General features: G+C 54.2%; 2 protein-coding genes across 5 annotated transcripts in view; one reads left to right on the plus strand and one right to left on the minus strand.

Moving 5' to 3' along the window:
• The window catches only part of PPFIA4 (PTPRF interacting protein alpha 4), a 42,607-nt gene extending 29,626 nt beyond the window's left edge, over positions 1 to 12,981 (plus strand). For 2 of the 4 annotated variants that reach the window (XM_072355850.1, XM_072355852.1), the window contains 18 exons: positions 1,738 to 1,879; positions 2,120 to 2,325; positions 2,739 to 2,979; positions 3,167 to 3,202; positions 3,803 to 3,936; positions 4,061 to 4,224; positions 4,813 to 4,906; positions 5,143 to 5,224; positions 5,717 to 5,917; positions 6,853 to 6,915; positions 7,986 to 8,012; positions 8,370 to 8,545; positions 8,922 to 9,019; positions 9,665 to 9,840; positions 10,061 to 10,129; positions 10,915 to 11,092; positions 11,308 to 11,399; positions 11,818 to 12,981. In XM_072355850.1, the coding sequence (XP_072211951.1) occupies positions 1,738 to 1,879; positions 2,120 to 2,325; positions 2,739 to 2,979; positions 3,167 to 3,202; positions 3,803 to 3,936; positions 4,061 to 4,224; positions 4,813 to 4,906; positions 5,143 to 5,224; positions 5,717 to 5,917; positions 6,853 to 6,915; positions 7,986 to 8,012; positions 8,370 to 8,545; positions 8,922 to 9,019; positions 9,665 to 9,840; positions 10,061 to 10,129; positions 10,915 to 11,092; positions 11,308 to 11,366 (2,146 nt within the window). In that variant the 3' untranslated portion in view covers positions 11,367 to 11,399; positions 11,818 to 12,981. The remainder of the gene's footprint in view (positions 1 to 1,737; positions 1,880 to 2,119; positions 2,326 to 2,738; positions 2,980 to 3,166; positions 3,203 to 3,802; positions 3,937 to 4,060; positions 4,225 to 4,812; positions 4,907 to 5,142; positions 5,225 to 5,716; positions 5,918 to 6,852; positions 6,916 to 7,985; positions 8,013 to 8,369; positions 8,546 to 8,921; positions 9,020 to 9,664; positions 9,841 to 10,060; positions 10,130 to 10,914; positions 11,093 to 11,307; positions 11,400 to 11,817) is intronic. The other 2 variants (XM_072355851.1, XM_072355853.1) reach the window with 1 other exon arrangement.
• A 751-nt stretch (positions 12,982 to 13,732) lies between these two features.
• On the minus strand, positions 13,733 to 16,264 carry MYOG (myogenin). Its single transcript, XM_072356227.1, has 3 exons — positions 15,785 to 16,264; positions 14,147 to 14,228; positions 13,733 to 13,854 (listed from the first exon to the last, which is right to left on the minus strand). Exons 1-3 carry the CDS (start codon positions 16,262 to 16,264, stop codon positions 13,733 to 13,735), a joined length of 684 nt encoding a protein of 227 aa, XP_072212328.1.
• Between the last annotated feature and the right edge of the window lie 8,964 nt (positions 16,265 to 25,228).

Raw genomic sequence — 25,228 nt, forward strand, 5'->3', positions numbered from 1 at the left:
ACTTGGATTCATTTTCAGTTCTGCATGAGTCTCCTGTGACAGCAGGGTGTTCACAAAACACCTTTCTCCCCCAGTGTGTAGGGGATGAACTGAGAAGAAGCAACCTGTCTTGCCATGGTGGCCATCAGTGCAGACCCCCATGTAGCCCTTTGCTCTGCCACACTTTCATTTAAAGTCAGCAAGGAGGTAGGGGGACCCCAGCCCAGTGCTCTGGGATGGGAGGTGAGTTTATCAGGTCTCAGCCTCTGATATAGGTCAGGAATGGCCCAGGAATGGTCCCAGGAAGTGAGAGAAGGAGGGTGCTGATGCAGTGTGTGCCCCAGCACGCTGCTGTGGCTGCTTGGAAGACTCTTTCCTCTTTTGAGCAATCAAAATGTGAGTTGGGTGCATCAAGGAATTGCTGGGAGCGACCACCAGCTGCAACGAGTCACCTTCCAGAGAGGATGGAAATAATGGGAGCTGCTGCAGCAAGCCTCAGATCTGCTGGCAGCAGAGACAAAAGTGCCTGGAGGACAAATATCAGCATTGGAAAGAAGAAGAAGGGAGAGTGAGGAAGAACATGTGAGGATGAAGGGCAGCTGAGTGCTGGAGGAGTGTCTGGAACATACATGGGACCTCCTTGTATGGGTTTGTAATAGCAGCGTGTGCATCGCTCACTTATTAGTTTTTGTTTCTTGAAGGGTGGCTCAGCAGAAAACTTGAGTTACAGAGGCTGGAATAATCCCCCAGTTGAAATGTCAGCTTTTGTCTAAGGCGCCTTTATCTGTTTTTAGCTCGGGAGCAGCTTGTCAGCAGCTCCACAGCTTAAATCCCCTTGAAACTCAGGCTGTGCCTTCGTCTGCAAACACTGAGCTGAACACCAAGCTGAGCTGTTCATGTTGGTGATTTTAATGGGGGTGGGGAGCCCAGATACGGCCCTCTGCTGGAAACCAAACCCACTGTGATGGAAAATCTGCTGATTGCTCTGGGCAAATGCTAAAGCGAGCCCCAAACCTCATGCCTCCTATTGCATATAGTGCATATAGGGAGGAACAACCCTGTGCTCTGGGATGCTTTGCTCAGCAACATGGATGGTCTTTAGGGTGAGGAGGTGTGAGCAAGTGATGTGGAGGTATGCACAGAGTCCCACAAGTGGCAGTAAGTGGCCTCGTGTCCTACTGCAGCTGCTGCATTGCTGTGTTCCTGAGCACCATCACGAGCTTGGAGGAGGAGGATAAAGAAGTCCCACATGGTTTCTGGTGGGAAGTCCCAAGTGATGCTCATGTCCTTGCACCTGGAAGATCTGTTTCAAATGGGATTTTATTCAGCAGGGTTTTTCTTGTGGAAACATTGAAGAAAACATAAAAAGAAGTGATGCTCGTCTGAGTCCCATTGTGGAGACAAGGAGGTCACACACAAGGGGACTCTAGACATGTTGAGAGGTGCAGACTGTGCTGGACAGTGCAGGCCAAAACAGTATGGATATTCAGTGGGCAGCACAGTAAAAGGGTAGGTAGCAGTGGGGTAGGGCCCAGGGCTGAGCTTCCTACAGCCTGCCTGCTGGGTTAGGACTGGGGGAATGGAACACTTTTCTCTTCTGGAGCCTGATTTTGCAGCAGAGCAGGGAGGTATTGCTGGGATGGTCATTCCAGAGTGGCCCTGTCCCCCTCCACTGTCCTGAGGGCTATGTTAAAAGCAACCGGGGTACAGAAGCATCCTTGTGTGGGCAGTGTCCATAACGGAAGTCTCTCTCCACAGGTCCCACATGGGCAGTGCCACAGACCTGCGCTTCCCTCTGAGTGCTGTGGTCCATGCCCCTGCTGAGCCCTTTGGGACAGCCCCAGGTCTGCCTCGGACACAGAAGGGCCGATTTGCCACCCGGAGAGAGGAGCCAGCAAAGGTAACCCACCCTGCTGCCAGCACAGGGCTGGGGTCAGGGTCAGAACTGGGGTGTCCCTGCACGTTGGTCTCACATCTCCCTGATCTGGGGACTTGGGGCCATTTCCTTCACCTGGCAAGTGTATGGAAGTAACGTGGCAAGTTTGGTTCCCCCTGGGGTTGACTATTGCTTGGAAGCCTCCAGTTTGGCATTTGGGGACATGGAGGTGCCATGTGGGACCAGAGCATCTTGTTCCCCCAGGACTGGGAGCAGGCCCAGGCAGGCAGCATTCTGGCCACGGGGCCTCACGCCTTTGACAGCGATCCTGAGATCTCTGATGTGGATGAAGATGACCGCGAGACGCTCTTCAGCTCCATGGATGTGCTCTCCCCTGGTGGGCACTCGGATGCCCAGACCTTGGCCATGATGCTCCAGGAGCAGCTGGATGCCATCAATGAGGAGATCAGGTAGAGGTCACAGCCCAAACCATGCTTTGCTGTGATATGGTTTCAGAGTGGGGAGGAGGATTTGATGCCCTAAAATTGATGTCTTGATCCAATTTTAGCCAGGGAAATGGCTCCGGGGCATCTGCCCACAGGGCTTGGTTCTTGCTGTCCTTTGGTGGCATCAGTGCTGGTTCACAGAAAAGATCACTGTTTAAAAGAAAAAAAGAGAGAGAGAAACTGGGACATCCCTCAGCCTTGGTTTGTGTGGGTTTTGATGGGCCTTACTGCCATTGCTAGAGATGAGGGACTCAAGTCACAGCACCCGGATGGCCCTTCTATAGTGTCAGTAAATCCCATGGCTGGGAGGTGCCAGAGGTCGGGGACCACCCCAGGATGGTGTGGATCCAGGAGCCCTGAGCCTGCTGCTCCTACAGGATGATCCAAGAGGAGAAGGAATCCACCGAGCTCCGTGCGGAAGAGCTGGAGACCCGCGTGACCAGCGGCAGCATGGAAGGCCTCAACCTCACCCAGCTCTGCAAAAGGGCCTCCATCCCCACCTCGCTGACAGCCCTGTCCTTGGCCAGCTCATCCCCACCGCTCAGCGGCCGCTCCACCCCAAAGCTGACATCCCGCAGCGCTGCTCAGGACCTGGACCGCATGGGGATCATGACACTGGTGAGGAGGCTCATGGGGCAGATGGGAACGTGGGCATGGGGTGTGCATGTGGCTGCTTAGGGTAGAAGCAGCATCCCGGTGTCCATACAGCTGAGTGGTGTGGAACAGGATGCCTGCGTTTGCTGAGGGGTTTCTCCATTAACTGCCACCCTTTCTGTGTCTCTCTTGCTTTCTCCCTTGCAATCAGCCCAGCGACTTGAGGAAGCACCGGAGGAAACTGCTAGTGAGTGGCTCCCACTCTGCTGGTTTTTGTCCAAGCCCCTTTTCCAGCTTGCTCCTGGCTTTGCCCACACCAGGTCAGGGTGCACCAGGTGTGGGTTGGAGCTGGGAACCCCAGGGATTCAGCAGGAGGATCCCATAAGGTGCTTGGGGATGTTCCAGCTGGCAGCTTGAAGTTCTGCAGGACATGGGGAGGGTCAGACAGCCACTGGGTCCTCAAACACTGAGCATCCCTTTTGGGGACAGGGTGTATCTGGGACATTCCCATCTGTCTTCCTCAGAGCTTTCTGCTCTGGCAGCAGCTTCTGTCCCTACACCTTGATCTGGGCCATGGTGCTGCATCCTCTCTCCTCCTCATTCCCCATATTTCCAGGATTCCCTGTGGCTGAATCCTCCCCATCTGCCTGTGCAACTCAAGCCCTGCACAGGCTTATCCTAGAGCATGCTTCAGGCTTATCCTAGAGCATGGCAAAGCCTCCGGACACTGCTAGCTCTTTTGGCCATGCCTCCATGGAACAAGAGAGAGGGGTTCTAGGGCAGGCAGCAGGACAAGGATGAAGCTGGGCTTTGGCCATCCAACCTCATGGCTCCTGTGCTTGTTTAGTCACCTGCAGCTCGGGATGAAAGCCGAGAGGATAAAACCACCATCAAATGCGAGACTTCTCCCCCATCCTCCCCCAGGACGTTGAGGCTGGAGAAGCTGGGCCACCCCGCACTGAGTCAGGAGGATGGGAAGAGGTACGTGGAGCACCTGCTGGATCTCAATCCATGGCTTAGAGATGGGCTGGGGGTTTGCCATGACTCTTGTGCTGCTCGGGAATAACCTAAGGCTTTGCTGTTCCTCTCCCTCCTCCATCCCCAGCTCGCTGGAGGAACAGGCCAGTAACCCCAGCAGCAACAGCAGCCAGGACTCCTTGCACAAGGGCTCCAAGAGGAAGGGGATCAAATCCTCCATCGGGCGTTTGTTCGGGAAAAAAGAGAAGGGCCGCTTGATTCAGCTGAGCAGAGAAGGAGCCACAGGGCAGGGTCTGTGAGCAGCCCCATTCCTGTGCATGCCGGGCGGGCATTCTCTTGGGTCAGGCTCTACTCACACCTTCTGGCTCTCTCTGGCTTTGGAGTGGTGTTGGGGTTACAGGCAGAGGAGCAGGGACACTCAGCCTGGGGACATAGAGGCCACCAGCTCTGGGTATCCTGGGACAGGCAGATCCTGGTGCTTTCTGCCCCATGGACTTTTCTGATCTGAGCATGGTACCAGTGCTAATGCTTTCCAAGAGATGCAGTGGGAATAACCATCTCCCATCACTGTATCATATCCCTAATGTTCTCAAATCTGTTTCCCCCAACTTGGCGCCTCCCTCATGTTGCTCAGCCCTGTGGTGGGAGATGCTTTTTGACATATAAATCCTTTACTCCATCAGTGTTGAGCACCTTGAAATGGGAAGGCTGGCAGGCAGGGATCCCTGTGGGTTCCAGTGTGACAAGAGGGGTGGGTTGGAAATGGAGACCATTACCTCCTGTACTGTGATTGTGCATGCCCCAAACTTCGGTGCAAGGATCCATGCAGTGCCATGGGGGACATCGTGATGAACTGGGAGTATCTTGCTTTCCCAACAGTGCTGCTGACCGACACAGAGGTGGGCATTCAGGACCCTCTGGGACTCGGCAAGCTGGGTGCTCAGGCTGAAAAGGATCGGCGCCTACGGAAGAAGTGAGTGAACCTCATTCTCTGCCACAGCAAGAAAATGGCTCCGGCTGCTAAGCTGTGACACAGGGCTAGGAACTGCTGAGAAGACTTCTTGTCTTCACCTCCTCTTGAGCCTTTTTAGCTCCTTTATTGCTTTGTTTCCAGCTCATTTTTGCTTCTGATAGTCTCTTACCTTTTACTAGTTACTTTCTTCCCCTCAGTCTCCCAATAAATCACTTTTCTGCTTCTTTTTGCTCCAGGCATGAACTTCTGGAAGAAGCTCGGAGGAAGGGATTGCCCTTTGCTCACTGGGATGGCCCCACTGTTGTCTCCTGGCTGGAGGTGAGGCAGAGTGTGCCCACACACAGTGTGCAGTGTGCTCCCCTGGTGGGGGTACAGAACCCCACAGTCCCATTTTGCTCCATGCATGTGGGTGGTGGTTGCAAAACAACCCATGCTCAGCAACTCTGAACCCCTTCCCAAGGCATGGAGATGTTTTCTATGCTCTGCTGTTGAGAAGGGAGGTGGCAAAGGAGCATCTGTAGATCCAATTGGGTGGAGCTGGGGGAGCAGAGCAAATCCCCATATCTCTCTCGTGTCTGCAGGGCTGTGCTTTGGGGTTTCCTCAAGCTCTTGAGTTGAAAGGCTCAGTGGGTGTACATTCCCTATGCTCCGTCCATGAGGTATAGGGAAGCTGCTGTGCCCACAGGCAATCTATGCAAGGTCCAAACAAAAATGGAGCCCAGCATGAGTATGCAGCCTTGATATGGAGCTTCAGACAGGATGTTCTCTACCCTGCCTGAGTGGATACCCAACTTTGCCCTGTTTCAACAGCTCTGGGTCGGGATGCCAGCCTGGTACGTTGCTGCTTGCCGAGCCAATGTGAAGAGTGGAGCCATCATGTCAGCCCTGTCTGACACCGAGATCCAGAGGGAGATTGGCATCAGCAACGCGCTGCATCGGCTGAAGCTGCGCCTGGCCATCCAGGAGATGGTTTCACTCACGAGCCCATCGGCACCACCCACCTCACGGACAGTAAGCACTCCATCCCACAGCTGTTTTCCCCATCCCCTGGCGTTGTAGGACCACAGTGGCTCATCAGCCCCCAGAGAGTCCCAGTATTGCAGGCAAGTGCAGCAAGAACTTGCCAGTGTTCAACACAGGCTGTGGGTGGGGTGACATGCCCTCAAGGACCAGTAAACCCACCAGACGTGTCCTCTGGCACAAAGATTATTCACTGCCACTAAGAGTGAAGCACTTTTCCTGCCTTGAGATCCCATCAGATCTTCTTATCCTCACACACAGAGGTTGTCAGCAGGAGGCTGACCCTGCAGAGCAGCCCATAAAGAGCAAAGTCTGGGGACTGTTGGATCTCAAGGGGATAAGATCCCACCTAAACAGCACTTGTTTGATTTGCGGGGCCAGCTCAATTATGCACAACCACTTTTTCAGTTATTTCAATAGAAACCTTTCCTTGGAGGAAATTCCTGGAGCAAGTCAGAGTAACTGCAGATCCCCCTCTTGCCCTGGATAATACACGGGGCTGATAGCAGGACTGTAGCTTGTGCTGGTCCCTAAAGCTCCCAAGGGGTTAATGGTGCCCCAGTAAGCCAAGACATGTCTGTAGAAATACAGTCAGCAAAAGGAACAGCCCCAGGCATGCCCTCACATGGCCCTGTCTGGGGTCACAGCTGTCATAGGCAAGCCTGCAGGCTCTGTGAACATAAAACCAAAGTATAAAGGCAGACAGAATGCCACTAGACCTTGCTGCACTCTCTCTATGGCTCTATGGACAGCCCAGATGTCACCATCCCAAACTGCAGGGATGCTGCTGCGTGCCCCCTGGCTCTGCTCCATATGTGAGGGTGCACTGATCCTCCTTCACCCTGAACCGGGCTTGTGTCCACCATAGCTGTGAGCCCTGGTTCTACAGCAGCTCACTTTACCCACTCTGCCCTTTTCTCCTCCAGTCCTCTGGAAATGTCTGGGTGACCCACGAGGAGATGGAGAACATGGCGACGTCCACCAAGACGGTGAGGCTGGCTGCCCTGCTGCCGTGGCAGATCAGTTACCGAGCTGAGCTCCAGGCGTGCATTAAGGCAGTAAACCCCGGGAGGGAAGGGGATCTTTGCTGTGTCTCATGTGTCAGCTCTTGGCCAGCACCATGCACCTGTTCAGAAACCGTCTTTCAGCCTTTAATATCCCAACGATTTCTAAAGCTGGCTTAAAAAACATCAGATGCATTTTCCTTTGTCAAGCCCCCGTGGATGTTGGCAGGGTTTCTAGTGCCAGCTATGAGTTAAACAGGAAAGAAAAATACAAGAGTGATCTCAGATAGATGCGTGAGACTGAGCCCCACATTGGTCAGCCAACACCCAGAGAAGTCACTTTCCCATTGGCATTAGCATGCCCAAATATTGCCCCTGCTGTCACTACCACTGGTTGATGGCTTGAGGTTGTATGGCTTGAGATGTAGCCATGCTCCCAAAAGCTCTGGGTCCTTTGGAGAGATGTAACCATGCTCCCCTCTCAGCAGCTTGATGACCTTCTGTCTGTGTCTCAGAGCTGGGGCAGCAGTTTGGGTTGGCAGTGTGAATTAATTTGGTATTTTACTGAAGCTCGTGCCTGCTGTCTGGGTGGCAAAGAGATTTATTATTGGCAGTGGGATCTTTTGGGGACAGAGAGTTCATAGTTACAGCTGGAATGCCACACACATGCCTTGTAGGTTTTGTGAGGCTGAGAGAAACCGACCCATGGTAACAAGCTGCAAAATTGGCAGATTGAGGTGACCCAAGAGCTGCCCATATTTCCCATGACAGATGTCTAAGCTCCAGTGTCTGTGCCAGCTAATGCCCAAGACCTGTTAAAAAAGCCCCATCCAACATCCTTGCTTGACAGAGATGTCATGAATCCTGAGTCCTTGCAGGGCTGGGATGTCCTCAGCACCCTGCTAACAAGGCTGAACCTCCCATGCCTATCAGGGTCACACCACGCTGAGGGGTCCCATGCTTGGCACACGTGGCACAAGCTGTCACAGTGCAGTGCTGCCATGTACTGACTTTACCTGTCCTTTCTATTGACATGCTGCATGTGTCACGTTTAGGACACAGAGGAAGGCAGCTGGGCACAGGTGAGGTCTCCACTGTGTCTCATTCATTGAATGGTATGTGGGGTGGATGTGGGAGGGAGAGCTGGACACCATGGGGCACCCAAGGAATAAGTGTGGGGTATCAGCACATGACAAGTCCTGCTTGGAGATGAGCCTGCACCCAGTGCTTTCTCTATGAGCATAACATGGGTCGTGGCCAGCAGGACCATTCCCCCCAGCTCCTCCAGCCCAAAATAGGGTTGAACACCCCAGTCCACATGTAGTCCTCAGGACAGTGGACCCCCATGCTGCAGCGCTGAGCTGTCATTGATCTCCTGGGGCTGTCTGCAGGTCTTCTAAGCCCTGTTTTTTTCCTAGCTTGTCTATTTGCTTTCACAGACACTGGCCTATGGGGACATGAACCATGAGTGGATCGGGAATGAGTGGCTGCCCAGCCTGGGCCTCCCGCAGTATCGCAGCTACTTCATGGAGTGTCTCGTTGATGCACGGATGCTGGACCACCTCACCAAGAAAGACCTCAGAGTGCACTTGAAGATGGTGGACAGTTTCCATCGGTGAGTCCTCTCCTTTGGGAGGTCCTTGAGGTGCAGTACCTGCATGTGGGTCAGGGGATGGGGGATTTTGAGGGGTTCTCCTCTGTCTTGGCCAGCCTCAGTGCTGGAGGGTGGCTCATCTGGGCCAAACCGGGGACAGCCTGCTCTTAGAACAGGATAAAACTGATGGACTTGGGGACTCCCACAAAAGGGAGGGATGTTTGTTCCTCTGCTTCTGGCTAAGATCGTCCCTTTGAAATTCATCTATGATGACTCAGTCCTACACCAAAACATCCTTTGGGCACATGGAGAGTTAGTAGGGAAGTGGGTCCCTCTGCAGGGTCCCTCCAAGGCGTCTGCTCTCCTGAAGGTTGGGTGATGTCTTGTGTCCTTGCAGCACCAGCCTACAGTATGGCATTATGTGCCTGAAGAGGCTCAACTACGACCGCAAAGAGCTTGACAGGAGGAGAGAAGAGACTCAGCACGAAATCAAAGGTCAGCAGCTACATCCACCATCCTGGAAAAGCTGACAAGAAACCTTCAAAGAGATGCCCAGTAATGGTCTCTCTCCTGTCTCATATTCATAACACAGCACTTGCTAAATGAAAATCAGTATTTCTGAGCAATACTCATGCCTGTAGGGCTGTTCTCTCTGCAGTATTTCCCCAGCAGATTGCTCCAAGTACCTTTAAGCTCACCCCAGTCAAGCATGAGTAAGGAGGGAGGGTGTCAAGACAGGAAGGGCCTTGTCCCAGCATCAGATCAGCTTCTCCTCCTGCCCCTTTCAGATGCTTAGGACACCCCCCAGCTTATCAATCTCCCCTTCCTTGTTGGCTATCCTGAGATTTCCTGTGCTTAGATTACAACTCATTATTGATAATGCCCCTAATTACATCATCAATCCAGGGCTCTTAGGATTAATTTTCACAGTTGTTTTCTGCTTGTCGTTTCTGCATTTAGTTTGGTAACTTGAAGTGAGCCGTTCCTGGCTCTTAGCTACACAGCACTGCTGCTGGCCCAGGAAGGAGAGTAGCAGACTCAGCCTGGGGCTGTGTGGCAGGACTCCAGCGTATCCCAGCCTACTGCACAACCAATAGGACTATCTGGGCTGCCTTGAAACATGCTCCTGCTCTTTTGCAGACGTGTTGGTGTGGACCAATGACCAGGTCATTCATTGGATCCAGTCCATCGGGCTCCGCGAGTATGCCAACAACCTCGTTGAGAGCGGGGTGCATGGGGCACTCCTGGCCCTTGATGAAAACTTTGACCACAACAGTCTGGCTCTCGTGTTGCAAATCCCCACGCAGAACACACAGGTAAGGAGAGCTTCCATGGGAGATTATGGAGAAGGATAACTGGCGTGGGACGTAGCTGCAGTGCGACTCCACCAGTCCCACCAACTCAACTCTGCCTTTCAAAGCAGAGCACTCTGATGGTGAATGGGCTTTTTCTCCATCGTTCTCAGGCTGGGTTGGGGAGCTGTGTGCTTGGAGCTGTAGATGGAGAACATTCATTTGATTATTTGATTATTTTCAGGCTCGACAAGTGTTGGAGAGGGAGTTCAACAATCTGCTTGCATTGGGCACAGATCGAAGGCTGGACGATGTGAGTACCAAACCTCTCCCATACCCAAACTGTGCTGGGTACCTGTTCTTGTTCAAGAAATAGGAAAACCAGAGCTGCTTCTCTCTCCCCACTTATCCTGGGGAGACAACAGTTGCACGAACAGTGGAATAAATTAAAACTAAATCATTTAAAATTCAAAACTGTCTATGGAAGCAAGTGAGGTAGGGTCCTGTGCACCTCTTCTAGTGCTTAGCAGGTTGAATTTGAGGAGGAATCACCCAGCTTTCCTTGCCAACTACTTTTTCGTAGCCTTTTAGAGGCACAGATGTTCTGGGCATGACACGTTAGCAGCTGGTAAAGCGTGGGTTGGAGATACCCTGTTATGCAGTCAGAAAGCTGTTCACATTGAGTCACTGAAGGTGGGAATTTATCTAGATCTGTCCTACATACAGCTTTCTTGCATGAGATATGATAGCAGAGCTGGTCAGAGCTCTCTTTAGAGCACGAAGACAAGTAGGTGCTTCCAGATGAGTACACAGTTAGATGCTTCCCTTTGGGTTTTTACTGGGGCTTTTGTGTTGACATCTTTGCTGACAGGATGGAGAAGAGATGGGCATGCTGGGAAGAATAAAGCCCAGCTCATGGGATGCCAGAGAGCCCTCGTATGTCCTTGTCCCAATCTGATCACACACCTCTGCACAGCTTGTGTTGATCTTGGCCTAGTGGCAGCTGCACAGTTAGATGAAAGCAGTGAGGATATCTCACAAGGGTGGGAGGTCCTGCTGTCCTTGCTGCTGGGTTCACAACCTGTTCTTCCATCTCAGGGTGATGACAAAACCTTCCGTCGGACCCCGTCTTGGAGAAAGCGCTTTCGCCCACGAGATGTTCACAGCATCAACATGCTCAGTGGCTCAGCTGAGACGCTGCCCGCCGGCTTCCGCGTCACCAGCCTGGTGCCACTGCCACCTCCATCCGCCCCTGCCAAGAAAATGCCCCCAGAAGGTATGTCAACCCTTCCCAGCAGGATCCCTGCTGGACAAGGTGGCCCTATGCCACTGTCCTAAACCTTTTGCTGCATCCCCAAAGGTACAAAGCCTCTCACTTTGACTCATGTGGCTTCAGTACACAACTGCTGCCGAATAAATGTGTTGGTGGGAAGCTGAGGACTAATTGGGGAAGTCACTAATTCCATGCCCTGCTCTTTGTTTCTCTTCCAGTTGGTGCCTCTGGGTCACCACGGCTGGAGACCTCCACAGTCCGGACATACTCGTGCTGAGGATCAGTGTGATGGGAGCCAGCCCAGCCCTGGGTATGTGCGAGGAGGACCAGAGTTGGGTGGGAACCAAGAGAAGAGCAGCAGGACCAGCATCCTCTGCTGGTGTGACCCAGGCAGAGTGCCTGCTGTCACCAAGGTCTGCCTCGCTGTTGGGGTGCAGTAGAACCGCCTGCTTCTTGCTGAGGTTCACAGGATGCTGAGATGAAGCAGAAGAGATGCTCAGCATCCCAAGCACTCAGTGCTACATATGGGTTGTCTAGCCCCTGGGGTCCCCAGGATACCACCCTAAATGAGGGATCCCATTGGAGTGAGGGTGGGAGGTTCTCCTGGGACACTGCTGTCCCTCAGGGCATGGCTCCCAGTGCCAGGAGTTGTGGGTTTGTCAGCAGGGTTGTCCTCACGTGGAGGTGAACCATTGTCCTCATGGAGCCTTTCCCACCTTGTTTCTCAGCACATCCCCACTATCCATCCGGCCAAGTGCCAGCTGCCTTTCAGGACAAGGCCAGAGCTCAGCCTGTGCCTGTTTCTCAGCCTGAACCAACAGATGTCACAGTGCTACTGCCATGGACAGAAAAGGCTGCTCCCCCTTCTGCTTGTGCACCCACCGCTGTCCCCGGCTCCCTGTGCCTCCTGCCTGTGGCTGTTCTGCCCACCCCACCTCACACCAGCCAGGCTCTGGATGTGCTCACCAGGTGCCAGCTCCATCCCTGGTGGACGTGCAGCCTATATCAGAGAAGCGGAGATGCCCCAGAAGTGGGCTGCAATATTTGGAAACCTTTCTCCTGCCTGGTTCACGTTGCCAATATGTCATAGACTGTCACACCAGCTCACAGGAGTCCCGGGCATCAGGGATGCCACTGCACGTAGGACTCAACGCCGAGGAGTGTTCAGGCTCAGCTCTGCGTGAAAACCCTGACACTGGGGGAGATGGCCAAGGAGCTGCCATCCTGGGTGGGATGGAGGGGCTGAGGCCAGTGCTAGGATGGACACTGCACAGGGCGGAGTGGGGAGCTGCTGCTATGGGTGCAAGGAGCATTCTTGGGTGGTATTTTGGGGTGTGCTGTGCCCCAAAGTGGGGAAGGGTTGGACTGCCCCATCTGGCTTACTGCTGTCTGGGATGCTGTCAGGCCTGACCTTGGGGACCAGAGGGACACAGCAGGGACACCCAGTGCTCCAGGACCACCCGTCCCTTCCCTCCAGGTGCAGAGGAGACGCTCCCCCCTCCTGCCTCCAGGCTATGGGCAGGGGTGATCCAGGAGGCTCCCAGCCCTTCCCATTTCTCCCCCATAGGGTAGGATCTCTTCATCTCCTCATGCCACGTTTGCCTTGTGTGGCCCCTATTTCTGATGTGATATTTATTGATGGCTGGAATGACCTATACTTATCATGTGCTGTCTGGAAGTGCAATATCTGAGAGGCTATACAGTCACAATGTCTTTTCGGTGTATTATTTGCCTAATACAGTATTAAATATTTTTTTAATTTGAAGAGTCGGTGAACCCTTTCTATTGATGCCCTACTTCTTTCGTCATGTTATTGGTACTGCATGGACTCCAAACCCTGGATCGGGTCAGGAAAGGATGTATGTGTGTTCCAATAAACAGGATTTTAAAGCAATACTGGCTTGAGCCTTCTTTCTAGAGCCCGAATTAGAAATACAATCGAACTTTGGAGAACAGAATTAGCATCACCTGATGCCCCGAGTGCTTTTGGGGCACAGGGCTGAGCCCCAGTTGCAAACCAGTGAGTTGAGTGGTCTCTGCAGGGCTGATTTAAGCATGAGACATCCACTTAATGTCCATCCAAAGGCCTTGGATTTTCTGATATGGGGAAAAAAACAACCAACCCAAGCAAAGAGTTAGGAGAGATTCACACGACGTGAAAGAGCGTTAAAGGAAACCTTGAGCAATTCAAACAAGAATGCCTTTATTAAAAAAACAACAACAACAACAAAAAGTCAAAATAAGTTAGCAAAAATAATAATTAAAAAAAAAAAAGAAAACACAAACGAATAGCAACTGCACACAGCGGTCAGTAGGAAAGCCGGCGAAAACAGCCCGCCGGAGAGAGACCTTGGTCGAAGAGCAACTTGGAAACAGCCACATTGGCTGTGGCACACGTGTTGGCCCCCAAGGAAGGAAAGCCCCCGGCCTGGGGGACCTGGGGTCACCACCAGCCACCGCCATCACACTTCTCCCCTTTTCTTCTTTCCAGTGTTTGGAGAGGAGTAGGAAAGGATTTGGGCCGTTTCAGCTCTGCAGTCCACAGTGTTGGAGGGGTAATCATGATTTCCAGCAGCTGGATCCTTCCAGCATCTCAATCCCACCCCATTTCCAGCTCAGAGAGCTGCAGGGATTTGTACCAGCTCAGTTTTGGACCCTTTCCTCTGGGAACGTCACGGCCACGTCCTCCACAGCGATGCTCTCCACGATGGAGGAGAGTGAGTGGAGGTTGCGGTCCTCTGCTGCATCATCACTCAGGAGGTGATCTGAGAGAGAAGGGGGAGGGCAATGGGATGGTGGCCCCATGACCCCACCCTGTGTGACAACACTGACATGGGAATCTGCTCCCAGATCCCATCATGAGGGCTGTTTCCAGCACATCAGGCAATGGGAGAAGCCTGAGTGCGCTCAGGCAGTGCTGGAGGGTTCACCCAACACTGGGGTGGGGGGAGGACAAGGCTCCTCCTGTCCCCTGGCTGTGGGTTTTGGTTCAGGGATGCTCAGCCCCAGCACTGTGCTGTCCCTGGGATGGAGGGCTGAGGAAGGGGAGTTCCTTACCTGTGGGGTTGGTGCCAAACTCCAGCTGGGTGCTCCACTCGGGGCTGCAGGATGAGCTGCCAGAGCCACACTCACTGGGTGCCTGCAAGGACCAAAGTGCTGCATATGGGCCCACCTCCACCAGCCAAATCCCACTGCCTGCCCCCAGAACTGCCATCCCCAGCACTATGGCACCAATGTGTGGTCACAGACCCAGAGCAGATGGTGACATTTGGGATCCTAGGGATCCACCAGTGCCAGGTACAACATTAATCTCCATAAATTCTGGAAAACACAATTTGGGGCTCTGGGTGCATGGCCACCTGTTTGCACTCAGGGTGAGAAGCTCTGCTGGAGGGGCAGCCAGACGGTACCAAAGTGCCAAGGTCTGAAAGAGGATGAATCTCTGCAAGTCACCCCTTTCTCTGCCTCTTACAAAGTCCATTGATATCAGTATCAATATGTAGATATCTGGTATCTGTATCTATATATCATTCATATCAATGTCATCATCAATGTCACTTATATGTGTCATCTATGCAATCTCTATTCATACCTATGCATCTGCAATTTATATATCACCTATATCTATATATCATTTACATCTCTCATCTATATCACCCATACCTACATCCACAGCTCCACATACAAAGCCTCAGCAGCCAGGAGCTGCACACCATCATCCCCCAGCAATCAGAGGGCAGACAAAAATATCCCCCAAAAATGTACTTAAGCCTCCAGAATCTCATGATGGGGTGGATGGAGCCCAAACACACCCTTTGTGCTGAGGGCAGGATGCCACTGACTCAAGGATTCTTGCCTGGATCCCAGTTTGGTGCCATTGGACTGAGAAACCAGTGGTGATCCCCACTAGGACAAGTCCCCATGCACCAGGGAGCCAGGCCTAGCGCACTGTATTACCTTACAGTGCTTTATGTTACATTACATGGCTGTTGTTACATTAATTTATTATTGTATTGTACCATATTGTGTTGTACTGTATTGCAATGCATTGTACTGTGCTATATTTTTCACTACACTACTTTTCATTGCCATATTTTACCCCACTTTGTGGCCCACAAACAGGAACTGGAACTGGGGGATCCTTGAGATCCAACCCAACCATCCGATGGTTCCATGATTCCATGGATCTGTCATTCCATGACTCAATGATTCTATGATTCCATGATCCCACAATTCCATGGTTCCATGATTCCATTATCCCATGGTCCTATTATTTTAGGACTGTCTGATTCCTTGACCCCATGATTCCATGTCTCTGTGACCCCACAATTCCTTGGTTCTATGACCCCACAATTCCATGTCTCTGTGACCCCCACAATTCCATGTCTCTGTGACCCCATGATTCCATGTCTCAGTGATCCCATGATTCCATGTCTCTGTGACCCCATGATCCCACGGTTCTATGACCCCATTCCACGACTCTATGACCCCATAGTTCTACAACTGTTTCTATGACTTAAGCCTTCCCACCCCCAACCAAGCCCCATCAACCCACTGTGCCCAATGCAATACCCATCAGCCCATTACCCACCAACACCCGCCCATAGGGACAGCAACCTGAGCATCACCACCCCATTCCTCCATCACCACCCCCACCAGCTCCCACCCCAAATCCACACACATCCCCACACTCACAGCAGGTTGTGGTGCAGCGGGGCGGTAGCGCAGCTCCCTCTGCTCACGCTCCTGCTGGTTGAGGCTGCTGAGCAGGCTCTGCAGGCGCTCGATGTACTGGATGGCGCTGCGCAGGATCTCCACCTTGGGCAGCCTCTGGTTGGGGTTGAGCAGAGTGCTGCGTTTCAGCGCCTCGAAGGCTTCATTCACCTTTTTCAGCCTCCTCTTCTCCCGCAGCGTGGCCGCCCGACGCCGGTCGATGGACACGGTTTTGCGCTTGCAGATTTTACAAGCCCATGGCAAGCATTGCCCAGGGCAGTGCTCAGGCAACGTTGAGTCCTTCTCCTCCAAAGTTCCTCTGCTTTCAGGGCACAAGGACACCTCGGGCCGCTCAGGAAACGTGGCCGCCTCGTAGCCCTGCAAGCGGGAGCCCAGGAAGTTTTCCCCATCATAAAACCTCTGCTCCGGGAAAAAGTAAGGGTTGGTCTCAAAGAGCTCCATAGGAGGATGTGTGCACGGCTCAGGGACGGCTGCTCCGTTTCCCTGCGCCAACTGCTCGGTGCCATTTAAACCCCAGCGCTGGCATTAAATCACAGAGATAAATATAGAAAACTTAAAGGAAACCTGAGCCCACCCTAAGCTGCTGCCTCGCATCAAAACTTGTCCGGCTGCGGCCACGAGGACTGCACAGCTTGGGGGTGGGGGGGTGCTGGTATGGTGGGAGCTGCCCTGGCTGCCCCAACAGGGGCTTTGTTTGAGCCCGTGGGTGGCACTGGGGTTGCCAGCCCCAGCCTGCATTCCTGCGTCATCTGGTCCCTTCAGTTATGGGGTGAGGTGGTTGGAGTGGGGGCAGCTGTGCAATGGGGTGCAGAACCCAGTGCTCCTCAGTGCTCCCCACTGCTGTGCTGTGCCCCCTGTGTTCCCCCCAGAGCTGTGGGGCAGGAGGGGAACACAGCCCTGTGAGGGATGGTTCCCACCTTCCCAATGGGGAAACCGAGACATGGCAATGGGGTTTTGGTGAGCACAATGGGATGGGGTTTTCTCCCTTCCCCAGGACTCCAACCACATCTCCCCGGCTTTGTCTCTAATCCTGAGGGTTTTTTTCCACCAGGAACGTCAGAAACCATCTCCCACCTCCTCCTATTCCTGCTCTGGGCCAGATTCCAGCAGAGGGATCGGTCAGTGGAAAGAATGTCAGACAAGAGCAGAGCTGACCCTGCAGGGATTTTATTCCCCAAATCACCCTCTCTGAGGAAGCACATTCCCCACACCCACCCACCCACCAGCGCCCTGCCTCACTTTGGCTTCATTTTGAGCCATTTGGGGCCCATCGTGGTGCTCTCCACCTGGCAGCCAGCCCTCTGCCAGCTCAAACAAGGATTTCTTTGGGGCCACGAGGAAAAGCATGTAAATGGTGACAAGGGAGAGACACAAAGCGGATAGGAGTGGAGAACCCATGCCAGTGGTTTCCATCTGTGTCGTGCTGGTGGGACTTGCTGGTGGCCACAGCCCTGGTGAGGGAAACCAGTGCCACTGCTCCAGCTCTGGGTGGGTTTTCTTAATTTCGAGTGTGTTTGGAGGGTGAGGACACCGGGTGAAACAACAGCTCCTTGGGCACGTGGCAGGGCCATATAGCAGAGTGGCCAAGCATTTAGCACTTCATAAAACATGGGCAGTGTTCTGCAGCAGAGCCAGGGCTTTCCTGATCCATAAGGGAGCATGAGAAGGGGATAAACCGGCCCCCAGGGCCCTGTGGGCTTTGTGCATCCAGTGGGTTCACGCACCCCCACAGCTGAGTGAGCAGCCATCAACTTCACTACAAGCCCTACAAGCAGTCCCAGGAGCTCCCATCACCCCGAGCACAACAAGCACCCCAAAGAATCCCAGCACCCTGACCATCCCAGACACCACCCAGGGCCTCCATCATCCTGAGCATCCCAGAGGTCCCCATCTCTCCCATCACCCAGAGTAACCCTGGGGCCCCCATCACTCCGAGGCTCCCATCACCCTGAGCACCCCAGGGGCTGCCACCACTCCAAGCACTCCCAGGGGCCCCCATCACCCCAAACACTCGAAGGTTCCCATCACCCTGAGCACCCCAGGGGTACCCATCACCCTGAGCACAGCACAAAGCCATGGGATGGGTGAGCAGGACACCTTCCCCCGGGTGCCATAGGTGCCCAGAGCAGCTGCTGACTGCACCCCAGGTAGTTCAGTGCCAGCGGGGGCTTAGGGCTGTGCTGCCGGCTGTCAGGTTATGCAGTGATGGATGGCGGCGGCTGGGCTGCACACAAAGCAAGGCTGTGTGCGCCGGGCAGAACGTGCTGCGTTCCGTCACGGGGTGACCTTCCCTGGCAGGCAGAGGAGGGGGGCCCCGGCCTCGTGGGGACGGCTCACCCCGACAGCACCGGGAGCTAAAAATACTGATCTCCATTGAGAAAATCACTGCAGGTTCGGCCCTGGGAGAAGTAGTGGCTGAGGGCTGATGGCTTCTCACACCATGACCCACTGTGGTGGTTTTGTTGGGGTTTTGGTGAAGTCTGTGAGCTCGGTGCATGGAGCACTGGTAGTGGGGTCCTTTCTGTTGGAAAAAGCTGGTTGGCTTTAGGGGATGGTGAAGTGAGCCAGGTGGTGCAAACGCATCCTACCCTGGCACCATCTCACTGATGGGCTCCGGGATGCATCCAGCAGGGCCCATCTTGCATCACTCCCTCCAAAAGGCCACTTCCAACAGCACCGACCCCCATCCTCGGCTGCCCCACATCCCCTCTTGCTTTCCAGGCTCGCCGACATCCCTTCCTGCTGCAGTGACAAGTCATAACATATTTGGGAGCAGCTGCAGGCGGCGGGGAGATGCTTGGCTTGCTCCCTGCTCCTGGACGAGGAATGCAGAGCAGACCTCTCCTCCAACACCCGGGATTTCCGACGTGCCTTCTCAGCAGAGATTTGGGATGGCGACAGCTGCTCGGCCATAGTGGGGCCACAGCATTGCCTGCCCCTTCAGCCTCAGCACTGCAAGCTGGTGGCTTTGCTGGGCCAAGTCTTGGTCTGATGGGGATTTGGGACTGCTCACATGTCTGGTCCGTAGGGAGCAATAGGGAATGGTGTCCTGATGGCTGTCCCCAGCTGGGGTGGGAGCAGCATTACCTCACCTTTCTGTGTCAGCTCCCCCACTTTGGACTCACCGATGGGCTGGGAGGTGATGGGACCTCCACAGAGCTCAGTACATTCAGCTCCCTTTCATCATTATAGCTTCTGTGCCTCAGTTTCTCCAGCAGGGAATCAGGGATAACAATGACCCTCAGAGTACAAAGCCCAGCTGGAGAATGGCCATATTTTGGTTATCAGTTATTCCAGGTTCAAGAACCTTGGAGCATGTTGGCCTTCATCCACAGCAGGTTCCCCCACCCCCAATTCCTTGGATCATACCTGGGGACCAACCCAGGTGCCCAGTTGCTGATTCCCATTTCGGGGACCACACTGGATGCTCTCACCCTCTGCACTCACCAAGCAACACTTGACTCCACCACCACCACAATGCCTCCCCATTCCCCCCCACCCCACCCCACTTCATGGCCCCAGAGCCTGAACAGAACCCTTTCCACCCCCAAACTACAAGTGGAGGGGTGCTCACCCTCAAGATGCCCACAACACCCACTGGAACCCCCCACACAATGGGCATCTCCAGCATGAGGGGAGGGCAGCTCCTCCATCCCCAGCACTGTGCCACATCCCATCCATCACACAGGGATTGGGGCACTCGTCTTGTCAACAAAGGGCTGTTCTCCTGGAGTGGCAGAGTCTGGCTCAGTGAGCGGGAGGACAGGTGGGTGCTTGGAGGAAGCCCCATGAATGCGAGGGATTCAGCAGTGACATATGGTGTCTATTTGACCCCCCCACCCCCCCAAAAGGGACAGCTGTCTGGGCCAGGGAGATGGCGCAGGGCCCAAGGATGGGTGCTGGGGACAGCAGCAGGGCAGCAGGGAGGGGTCTCTTGGGTGGGAGACAACTGGGTTGTCCCACTGTCCCCATCCTGGGCACATTCCCAGTGTGGTTCAGGTGTCCCCAATGGCCCGACCTGGCCCTGTGGGATGAGGGGACTGGGAAAGAGGGTGGTAAATGAATAGACACTGCATTGCCCCACTTCCATGGGACACCAAATATCGGCACCAAAAGGGCTGACATCCCCACAGGGGCAGCTCAGAGATCAGGGGTGGAGAAGTTGCTGGGGATTTCCTCACGTTGGGATGCAATGGAATGGGGACAGCTCCCTCCCCCCACACCCAATGCCATGCCAGTGGTGACACCCAGCCCTTCCGGGGTGGCCTCACCCAGCAAATTCCCATCACGGGGACACAGCTCTCCCATGTGCCCCCCGGCTGGGCACCCCCACCCAAGGCTGGTTTTCCCCTCCCCGGGGTGGGCTCCGCATGCCCAGCTGTCAGTGTCAGCTCCGGCTAAGGGCTTCCTGGATCATTCCAATCCCCGGGGATGGGCAAACAGGACTGAGTTCCGGGCGGGGTTCTCCAAGGGTCCCCCCCCCAAGGGAAATCCCATTCCCATCCCCACGTCCCCCGGTGGATGCTGCCAGCCCCGCTCGGTGCTCAGGGTAACGGGGCGGCTGTCGGTTTTGCCCCTTGGCAGAGGGTTGAGCTCCTTCCAGCCCGTCCCGAACGCGGAGCGGAGCGAACGCCGGGCTGCCCGAGTGCGGAACTCGCGGTGCGTTCGGTGCGGCCGTCGGGAGAGGGCAGCAGACCCCGCGTTATCCGCTCACTGCAGAACCCCGACGTCGAGGAGGGACGAAACCCCTCCGCCTCCGCATCCCTGAGCCCTGCGCTGTGCCGGAGATGGGAACCCGGGCCTCCCCGGTGATGATGGGCTCAGCTATTCCCTACCCACCCCCCGGGGAGAACATCCCGACGGTTGTTTTTTCCCGCGGCGTAATGATTCCAGCAGGTGCTTTTCCTGCTCGAGAGCCGAAAATAGAGCCCAGGGTTTGGCTTCCTTCGGTTCCCGTCCTTTCGGTTCCCGGAAACCCATTCCATTGCAATCTGTGTGTGTTTGGATAGAGGAAAATCCATCCCAGAGATGGACTTTCTACCTGGGCTATACCAGCCCTGCTTGCCCTCAGTGTCCACCCCATCAGGAGCCCCAGGTCCGTGCCTTGGAGTGGTTTATCACACGTATTTCCCTTGCAGGAGGTGCTTTTGCCTGGCGCCTGTGTCACTTCTGGTCCCTTTGGCCCCATCGACTTTACTGCTTTTGAGGACGGAAGCTGTAACACACTGTAGTATTTTGGGAAGGCAAAGCAGACGTGAGATCAGGTTTCACCTCTTTCATCCCCACAGAAAAACACAAAGGATGGGGTCTGGGGGGAGCTTCCTTCCCCTGCCCTGTCCCCACCCATAGAGATGGACTCCAGCAAACACAGCTTTGGCTGGAGATCCTGGTGGGGAATGTCTGCTGCCCTCCTGCACTCAGCTGCTGGGATCCAGCTGCTGCCCATATGAGGAGGAGGGAACTGTTGGGGATTACCCCACTCGTGGTCCCAACCTGCATCCCCAGGCATGGAGGAAATTAAGGCTCATGCTCACAGATGCCTTCAAAATGCATCTGAGGTCTCTGCTCTGCAGTCTCCCCCCATCACATAGCATCGCATCCCATCTCATCCCTAAATCCCATCCCATCTTACCCCCAGATCCCATCCCACAATGGTGGTGGGCTCTGAGTAATGCATTTACCATCTCCCAGGGCACAAATTCAGCCCCAAAGCCTCCCAGCCCATAGCAGGGAAAGGCAGGAGAAACCCCAGAGACTCCTTATGGGAATGTCACCACCGAACAGTGCAGTGCTGTTCCATGCAGTGCAATAATCCCAAGTCCCACCGAGCTGCCCCTGGGAACGAGGGCTTGGAAGCTGCTTTTTCCACTGCTCAGACACTTTGGGTAATGTTTGTGCTGCTCTGGGGCCAAAGGATCCTGGCTGGAATAACAGGGAAGGAGGTGCATCCCCTTGTGCTGATAAGGAATTTTCCAATAGGAATCTGCAGGAGGGTTTGAGCAGCATTTCCTACAGCACAGGGGAGCTGGCCAATGAGCTGCTGTCCCGATTTCATTTCTGGAAATAGCACAGAGCCAAGAAACCTCTCAGCTTGGGGAGGCTCGAGGGAAAGGCGGTAGCAGCAGCTCTGGTTCAGGGCTCAAGGGTGTCAGCATCACCTCTGAAGAGGCAGAGGAGAGCTCCTGTGCTGGGGTTGGCGATGGGGTGATGATCTGAGCAGGAGAAAAGCCCTGCTGCCAAAACCCAAAGCTGTCCAGCTGGGAAAGACATAAGGGACAGCTGGAAGCGGAATCAGGGGAATGTTAAAATAGAAATACATATTTCTAAAGTGAGAAATGCAAACTCCGGGAGCAGTGGCCATGAGGACGTGGCCTTCCTGTCCCACTGGGGATGGGACACCCATTCCAGGCTGTCCCAATGTGAAGGGACACCTCCACGAGACACTGAATAGTGCCATTTCCCTCCACTGCCATCATTTCTTCGCCTCCTCTTCCCTCCTTCACCCCTTTTTGTCTCTCCTTGTCTCCAGGAATTTGTGGTTTCACCCCAATCTTTGCCCCAGAAGGATGTGTCATTGCTGCTGTGTGCCTATGAGCACTCACCCCCCCTGCTCCTCCCCTGGCAAGCACCATCCTGCCCCGACACGGGTAGCTTCTCATAAAAAGAGAAGCTCTTCCCATAGCTCCGGGTGTGTTTAAGGGGTGGCCACAGAATGCAAAGGGTTTTTGCAGTCCTCTGATGGATGGCAGTGGAAATGTTTAACCTGCACCCGAGCTGCCTTTGCTGCTGAGGCTGCTGGAAGGGGTGGGCAGGAATAGCTCTTGGCAGCCGGGCTCGATAACACTCACTGGTCTCCCAAGGGATTAAAATAGGTCTTACACGTGGAAGGGAGATAAGAGTGTGAGGAGGGGAAGGGCCTGGGTTGGGGGAAGGGGGCAGAGACAGCAGTCAACCAGACCTCTGCTCTACCCCAGTGCTGTGCCAAGGGCGGTGCTGGTGAAGAGCGAGATGGGTTTGGGCACTTTGGGATTTGTTTCCCCTTTGCCTGGGTGATGTCTCAACACTTTCTCCTGCCAGCTTCAGGAAGAGGAAAAAACAACAACCCAACACCCCATGAACATCTTCCCAACACCAGGCAATGGGGAACTGAGCACCTCAGCAGCGCTGTGGAGCTTGAGGGGGGATCTGGATGCTAATTTGAGGGGTTCCAATGGGGGCTGGGCTGGTCCCAGCTGCCCACAGATAATTGCTGGCAGGGTTGGGCTCCTCACATCCATCCCATTAAGGTGGCACACTGTTGGAGAAGTGGGATTGAGGGTGCAGCCCTTGTGGATCACACACCACAGCTTGGGCTCTGCAGTGCTGACAGCAGCTGTGGGGCTGTTGGTGGGCTGGTCAGTGCACAGGCAGCTCTCTGTCTTGTGCTTGATGGCAAAATGTGGGAGTCCCACCAATTGATGGCAAATGTGGCTCCTTTAGGAAATATATATATATACCCCAAGCCTTTGCAGTGTCAGAATATATAAATAAATAAATAAATAAATAAGAAAAAAAATTCAAAAAAGCTTCCAAATGTGGCCAGCACATGACCTATCCACTCCAGATCCCAAACAAAAATGAGAAGACTTCATATTTGGGATCGTCTCCCAGGAATTCTCCCTAAGCTGTGTCACAGCTGCTGAGCATCTGCTGCACATCCCCAAAGGCACAGTGCCCAGGGGCTCTGCAACCCACAAGGGGCAGAACAGCAGGGGATGAGGCAGGGAGCACCCACTGCAATGTCCCTGCTGGGCTGAGTGTGTCACCCAGTGTCACTCAGCAGCATCGTGGTGCTGCATCCTTGGAGGAGCTCCAGCCCTCTCCTTTGTTTTGCTGCCTGTTTCTGCTCAGGCCATCTTGACTCAGACCACCAGACCGTGCTGCTCAGGGCATCCCTCATCCTAATTAATGCCCCACAGCACTGGCACCAGCCATGCTTCTAATTAACTTCCCTAATGAAGAGGCCTCTTTCTGTGAGCAACGGTATGGCCCCTGTGACCAAAGAGGCAGAGAAACCCTCACCATGTCAGCTATGGCAGCTCAGAGCTGCTCTTCTTGTAGGGAAGCTGAGGCAGGAGGTGTTCCCCCAGGGAAGGTGTGGGAGAGAAGCACCCCACACCCTGACTCACTTTCTTTCAAGTGCATTTCTTGGCAGGAGCTGAGCTCTGGGTGCAGCCCCAGTTTCCAGGGCTGGCTCCAACATGCTGCTGCATCACACAAACCCTCCCTGCCAGCCCAGGTTTGCTCCTATCTTAAGTCTCACCATGTCACCTCCCAGCCCTCCATCTCCCCTTCTGTTTGCCCATGGTGAGCATCCTCCCCCAGCCATTCTGCAGCTCAGCCTGTTTTCAACTTCCAAACCCCACAGCAAGAGCCTGGAAGACCTCGAGCAGCCCGCTGGGAGCCTGATGTTCACCACAGAATCCCATTTTGTGCTTTTTAAAGGAACCTTCAACACGAGGCCCAGCCTGGTTTGCACAGGACAGGCAGTTCACTCCACATCCACCAGCAGCAATGCCTGCATGCCCTGCAGCAGCCAGCAGTCACATTTACTCAGTCAATATTTGCAGCCTTTGCCAAGGCTTTGAGAAGTTTTACTCATGCTGATGGGAGAGCTCACCCCCATTGGCGGACTCCCAGACAAGCAGTTCAGTTTTGGCACAATTTGGGTGTGTTGGCTGTTCTTTCTTTTTTAATAAGGAGTGTTGCTAAGATTAGGTGTGCAGGGGTGTGAGCCTGGGGAGGGAGAGCAAACTGAGGAGTGACTTTAGGAAAAGGAGTGGTTTTAATGGCTGTGTTTGAGGGATTTGCATGCAGTTCAGCTGGGACCTGCCTGCCTTCACTTCCGCGTTTCACTCCCGTGATGAACCCGATGGTTTTCCTGCTCTGCTCCCAGCCAAAAGCTGCCTGCAGGGATCCTTACCACGGGACATCACCTGGTGAGGGCTTAAGGTGCTTTTCCCACTCCAGCACCGTGCAGAGCCGGAGCCAGCCAGGATAACTGGAGGAACCCAGACTGCAGTTTGGCACCCATATATCCATGTGCACAGGGACCCAAACGGAGCTCGGTGTGCCTGGCAGCCCTGCCCTGCTTTGCCTCCAGCTTCAGGCTGAGCCCCAAGCGGGATAACGGCTTCCTGCAGAGGATGTGTGAGAAGGGATGCGCAGTAAGACACAGCCGTGAACACCTCCCATAAATAGCGCAGTGTTTATGTGAATGCACCATCCCTGATTTGTTTTTCTCCCTGCAGAGCGAACGGAACTTTTAAAGCCATATAAGCCCTCCTTGCCCTGCTGTTGGCACAGACAAAGTGGCTGCAGTTGGCATCGCACCACAACCCCCAGATGGCCCCTGGATGCTTGACC

This window comes from Excalfactoria chinensis, chromosome 23 (genome assembly GCF_039878825.1).
Source record: "Excalfactoria chinensis isolate bCotChi1 chromosome 23, bCotChi1.hap2, whole genome shotgun sequence".
NCBI classification, from domain to species: domain Eukaryota; kingdom Metazoa; phylum Chordata; class Aves; order Galliformes; family Phasianidae; genus Excalfactoria; species Excalfactoria chinensis.